The 6000-nt window shown below is 53.0% G+C and overlaps 2 protein-coding genes across 4 annotated transcripts in view; both read right to left on the bottom strand.

The window, feature by feature from the left end:
• Window positions 1–456, bottom strand: part of NCLN (nicalin) — a 16742-nt gene extending 16286 nt beyond the window's left edge. For 2 of the 3 annotated variants that reach the window (XM_034754993.1, XM_034754994.1), the window contains exon 1: window positions 187–367. In XM_034754993.1, the coding sequence (XP_034610884.1) occupies window positions 187–367 (181 nt within the window). Of the gene's footprint in view, window positions 1–186 lie in introns of all 3 variants that reach the window. The other variant, XM_034754992.1, reaches the window with a different exon arrangement.
• A 2740-nt stretch (window positions 457–3196) lies between these two features.
• LOC117868775 (sphingosine 1-phosphate receptor 4-like) lies at window positions 3197–5010 on the bottom strand. Its single transcript, XM_034754995.1, has one exon. The coding sequence runs from the start codon at window positions 4889–4891 to the stop codon at window positions 3398–3400; it is 1494 nt and encodes a 497-aa protein (XP_034610886.1). The 5' UTR covers window positions 4892–5010; the 3' UTR covers window positions 3197–3397.
• Between the last annotated feature and the right edge of the window lie 990 nt (window positions 5011–6000).

The raw sequence follows: 6000 nt of genomic DNA, 5'->3' as shown, positions 1-6000 counted from the left end.
GGGGGGGGGGGGGGGGGGGGGGGGGGGGGGGAAGCCAGGCCGGGCCGGACCGGGCCCGGCGCTCACTCACCGTAGGGCTGCCCCGGGCCCGGGGGGAGCCGGGAGGGGGGAAGCCAGGCCGGGCCGGGCCCGGGGGGAGCGGGAGGGGGCGGGGAGGGGGGAAGCCAGGCCGGGCCGGGCACTCACCGTAGGGCTGCCCGCCCAGCTCGTACTGCTGCATGCGATAGACCGTGAACTCGTGGGCGGCCTCGGCGGCGGGCGGCGGCCCCAGCAGCAGCAGCACGGCCGGCACGAAGAGCAGGAAGCTGAGCGGCAGGCACGAGGCCTTCAGCACCGACTCCAGCACCTCGCCCGCCTCTTCCAGCATCGCCCCGGCTCCCTCGCACCCGGCCGGCCCCCCGCCGCAGCCTGCAGGCACCGCGCGGACAGCCCGGCTGAGGGGGCCTCGCCCGCAAGCGCTCACGGGAGATGGAGTCCTGCCAGGGGGAGGGGCCCGGATGGGGGCGGAGGCCTAGCCCCGGGGGCTGCTGGGAGTTGTAGTCCTCTATAGGCGCGTTCCTTGCCAGGGCTGCTGGGAGTTGTAGTCCTCTATAGGCGCGTTCCTTGCCAGGGCTGCTGGGAGTTGTAGTTGAAACACTTTCCTCATGGAACAAGCAACAGAGAGGCCTGTGGCACCTTTAAGACTAACAGATGTATTGGAGCCTAAGCGTTCCTGGGTGAATACCCACTTCGTCAGACCCATGCCAGATCCAGACTAACACGGCTACCCCTCTGATACTTTCCACGTGGATTGTATTTTAAATGGATACCCTACCATCAATTCTCAGTATGGGAGGAGAACGGAAGGAGGGGTTGCCAAACGAGTGACTTTCTTGTACAAAAGGTTTATTGCAGAAGAAGTGGACTTACAAAATCCCTGCTCCTCTTTCGCTAGACTCCCAGCTGGAGTCTCTTGAGAGCAGCCCTCAGAGCCGTGTCTCAAGTCACACAGGCCTACCCCAGACGCAGCGTCCAGCCCATAACTCCACGCACACCCCAGACACACTGAAACAATAGCCCAGCCGGTACTTGCTGACACACACATTGGACGAGGAATGACTTTGCCTCAGTCACATACAGCTGCCCTGAGCTCACTGCCCTGCTCAGCGTTAGGCTGTGCTGAACCCAAGTCTTAGAGGTGTCATACGCCTTCCGGCACCGGATCCACCGACATCTAGTTCTCTGCAGTCGTCTCTTTTATGCCTCCCCCACCCGCTTCTCAAAGCAAGTGCCCAGTGTCAGGGACCAGGATATACATGATCGGCCTTGCCTAGTGGTTAGAGCAACTGGGGCCAGAGGCCAGAACCAAGGGCCACAGCTGGAGTCAGAGCCCAGGATCGAAACCAGAGTCAGAAGTCGGGAATTGGAGAGGAGGGTGTGACAGTGCTGCCCGTGGGAGCCAGCTGAGGTCGCTCAATCAGGGTGAACTGCAAACAAAACGGGGCAGCCAAACCCCAAATGCTGGTGGTTATTCCAATACTTAGATTTACCAAGCCAGCACAAAACAGCTTCTATAGTACCTCACTGGTTACTTAGAAGTCCAAACAACGCAGTTCCCTTAAAGTGCCCAGCCTCAGGCCTCCATCCAGACACACACGTCAGATATGATGATAATTACTGAAAATCTTATCTCATCATATAAAAGAAAAGGTTCTTCCAATCCCAAAGAATCAGCCACATACCCAGGTCCAATTATAACCTAGATCTTACCCAGAATACATACTATAGCCAATTCTTATTAACTAAACTAACATTTATTAAAAAAGAAAAGAGAGAGAGTTGGTTAAAAGATTAATATACAGACAGACTTGAATTCAATTCTTGAGGTTCAGATACATAGCAGAGGTGAGCTTGTAGTTGCCAAAAGGCCTTTTAGATATACTCCATAGGTTATAGTCCAATGTCCATATTCAGGGTGGCTCCAGTCAGTGACTGGGGATCTCAATCCTTGTGGCTTAAGGTTTCCCCCTCTTGAAACCCAAAGCAGATCTGAGATGAAGAAGGATCATGTCCCAGGGTTCTTATACATTTCCAGCAGCCTTTCGGCCTGAGAAAACAATAGGCCTAATTCTCCTTCTTCCAAACATCCTGGCAATTAGCACAGGGTAATTTATCCATTAAACAGTTCTGATACAGGTTACCACAACCTTCAAAGAGACATAGAGATAATTATACTATTTCACTCAAGTATCATCACAAATGTTAATATTCCTGTCTTGATCTTTGAATTGACTTTATAGCAATAGACAAGACTTGTTTGCTTACATCACAAGACCTGAGCAAACATCTACCCTTGAGATCTCTAAAAAAAAGAACAACAGGAGTACTTGTGGCACCTTAGAGACTAACAAATTTATTAGAGCATAAGCTTTCGTGGACTACAGCCCACTTCTTCGGATGCATATAGAATGGAACATATATTGAGGAGATATATATACACACATACAGAGAGCATAAACAGGTGGGAGTTGTCTTACCAACTCTGAGAGGCCAATTAATTAAGAGAAAAAAAACTTTTGAAGTGATAATCAAGCTAGTCCGGTACAGACAGTTTGATAAGAAGTGTGAGAATACTTACAAGGGGAGATAGATTCAATGTTTGTAATGGCTCAGCCATTCCCAGTCCTTATTCAAACCGGAGTTGATTGTGTCTAGTTTGCATATCAATTCTAGCTCAGCAGTCTCTCGTTGGAGTCTCTTTTTGAAGTTTTTCTGTTGTAATATAGCCACCCGCAGGTCTGTCACTGAATGACCCAGACAGGTTAAAGTGTTCTCCCACTGGTTTTTGAGTATTTTGATTCCTGATGTCAGATTTGTGTCCATTAATTCTTTTGCATCTCTAAGGTGCCACAAGTACTCCTGTTCTTCTTTTTGCGGATACAGACTAACACGGCTGCTACTCTGAAACCTTGAGATCTCTAACAATGCAGACTTGCATTTCAAAGCTCTATTCATTTACATATCTTCCTAACCAGTCCTTAAGGTTCACCCATGGGGCAGATCAGTCTGTGAGTTAATTAACTCTTTCTGGCCCTGTCACCTTCCGATGAAATATTATATTACACTCATAACGTCTCAGAGGGCCAGAACCAGGCTATCTGGAGGGAGGGCAGGGCAGAAGCCGTGACAAATAATTTCTGCTGCTGCTTCTGGGCTTAAGAGCAAGCCTGCTAGCTTCTTCAGCCAATCAGGTGGGGCGGTCCATCAGGCGGGCTAGCTGACCCAGCCCACCTGTTCCCATGAGGCTATCAGGAGCCCGAGCGGAAGCAGATGCCAGACCTTACTCCTGACACCCAATCCCGGGCACGAGGGCAAGTCCCCATGGGCAGGCCCCCTCCTGGAGCCGGCCGCCATCCCCTCAGTTACTGGCAAGGTTGCTCATCATGCTGGAGTTGCTAGAGAGAGGCTCCCTAGGCCGGGCCTGGGCATTGAGCACCATGGAGCGGCGGAAGCTGTCGCGAGTCCGGCGGAGGCTCTCGCGAGTCCGCAGGGAGCTCTCGGTCGAGGATCCCGAGTTGATATCGGCCATGAGCAAGCAGTCCCCGGGCCCATGGAGCCCGAGGCGGATGCAGCAGCAGCAGATGAAGCACAGCACGGCCCGGCGCACCTCCAGGCTGCGGAAGGAGTAGATGAGGGGGTTGATGGCTGAGTGGAGCAATGCCAGGGCCAGGGCCCAGTCCATGCCCTGCAGGGGCTTGCAGGTCTGCGACCTGCAGAAGACGTCGAGAAGCAGCAAGCCGAAGAGCGGGCTCCAGCAGAGAATGAAGGCCCCCAGTATCATCAGGACGGTCTTGAGCAGCCGCAGGGACCTATTGCGGCTGTGGCGGGTGACGGCCTGCTGGGAGCTGGCCCGGACCAGGCGGTAGATAGAGGCGTAGAGGCCGATGATGCCCAGCAGGATCATACTGAACATGGCCACGCAGAAGAGGACGTAGTTCTTGGAGTAGAGGGGCAGGAGGGTGGAGCAGCTGGGGAAGTCACACAGGCAGTTCCAGCCCAGCAGAGGCAGCATCCCAATGAGGATGGCCAAGGCCCAGCAGGAGACGATGAGACTGCGCAGGCGTAAGGTCTTGCTGGCCTCGTTCTCGGCAATGGACCTCACCATGGTGCTGTAGCGCTCGATGGCCGTCACCAGCAGGCTGAAGGTGGAGGCGGCCAGGGCGATGAAGAGGACACCCTCCCGGAGGAACCACAGCTCAGGTGTCAGCTGGAAGGTCCGGCTGCCTGACAGGCAGATGTTGCAGATATAGGCCACCCCGGCCAGCAGGTCGCTCACCGTGATATTGGCGATGCAGGAGTAGACCCACCGGCGGGCACGCAGGCTCCTCACGATGGCTATCAGCACCAGCAGGTTCTCCACCACAATGAGGCAGCTAATGGCGATGAAGGCCACCTTGAGGAGGCCCATCTTGTCCTCCTGGGGCCGCCGTCTCCCCAGCTTCCCCATGTAATCGTAGTGCTGCAGGATGAGGTTGATGTTCTGCCTGGCTGCCAGCTGCAGACACAAGTCCACGCTGTACAGCAGGCTAACCCTGGCCTCGGGGATGTCAGTTAGGAGAGGAGGGAGAGAGGGATCTACTGAACGGCTTAGCCCTGGAGCAGGCATCTTCTGAGGATTCGGCAAGCCCTGAGGAAGAGCAAAGCCCAGAGCTAGAGAAAGCACAAAGACAGGATAGGAGCCGTCCCCGTGTCCAGCCAATGGAACAGAAGTCAGAGCTGGCACCTCCGTCCAGCAGCCCAGGATTCTGCAAGAGAGTAAACATGAGATGTTTTGAAATGCGCACAGTTGTGTGGGCATGATAGTGAAGGCTTCCTGTTGTGCAGGAGGGTTTCCTGTTGTGAGTGAAGGCATCACCGCTGCCCAGTTCAGCTGAAATCATTTCTCAGCAGTGAGGGCTGGGCTAATCTCCGCTGGTTCATTGGTAAATGGGACCACGGGCAGATGGAACATGAATGTAGCAATAGCCCGGCTTTTCTGTTTCTTCTGCTGGCTTGATGGTGACTCTAGAAGATCAACAGATGACCAGTTACTAATTCTTAGCCTAGGTGGAAGTCAATTGTAGTTTGCCTGAGTCAAAAACTCAAGACTTGACCCTTTTAATGAATTTAGTCTCCCAACATCCCTGTGAGAGGTCCCCATTTTAAAGAGGGGGAATCTAAACCATGACATGATCATCTGGGTTTGTAAGGGGTGCAGGGTGTATAAAGCAGCAGGAGATCACGTCTCATGCACCAGCCATACAATGGGTATTATAAAGCCGTCAGGGTCAACTCAGCCAGCCACAGTACTGATTAGCCCAACAATCCGGCTGCTGTCCTTGTGCCTGCTGTGGGTATCGCATGTTGTGGAGATTGATCCATCCAAGCGGCAGAGGTGACCTCTCTGCACTGAGAGGGGGAGAAAGGAAACCGCTTTATTTATTTATTGGTCACTTTCTCATGTGCATCTGCTGGAGGAATAAGTCACGCTTTATAGGACGAGTACCTTGATAAATAGTTAATGGAGGGTTAATAGCAGCTTTCATAAATGGTTAATCAACTGTTATAGATTGTTATAGAGTCCAGTAGGTTACTGACAAGCACAGTTTAGAACCATCTTTAACACCTTCTGCAGATGGGTTTATCACTATCTAGAATACGCATGACTGGCACATGCTTGTAATAGCCATTGATTGTTTCATAGTCCTTTATACATGGAACCCTAATAGACAGTGTGACTGAGAAAGGGTGCCAAACCCAGGGCAAACTCCCCCCCCTCCCTCCCAACACAGCTTGCCTGCTTCAGTCCTGACCTGGAGGGACCCTCCCGACTCTCGTGTAAGGGGGGAGCTCAGTTTCACTGACCCATTGGTAGTGTGGCCTAGTGGATAGGACAGCAGATTGGGACTCAGGAGATCTGGCTTCTATTCCTGACTCTGCTGCTAGCTGAGCTTGGACAAGCTGCTTTCCCTCTCGGTGGCT

The sequence above is a fragment of the Trachemys scripta genome, chromosome 22 (assembly GCF_013100865.1).
Source record: "Trachemys scripta elegans isolate TJP31775 chromosome 22, CAS_Tse_1.0, whole genome shotgun sequence".
Lineage (NCBI taxonomy): Eukaryota > Metazoa > Chordata > Testudines > Emydidae > Trachemys > Trachemys scripta.
The sequence above is the reverse complement of the archived record's forward strand: the minus strand, read 5'-3'. Positions and strand labels throughout refer to the sequence as shown.

Coding starts and splice junctions, on each gene's coding strand:
- LOC117868775 (XM_034754995.1), bottom strand. CDS start 4,891: ATGCCTTCACTCACAACAGGAAACCCTCCTGCACAACAGGAAGCCTTC.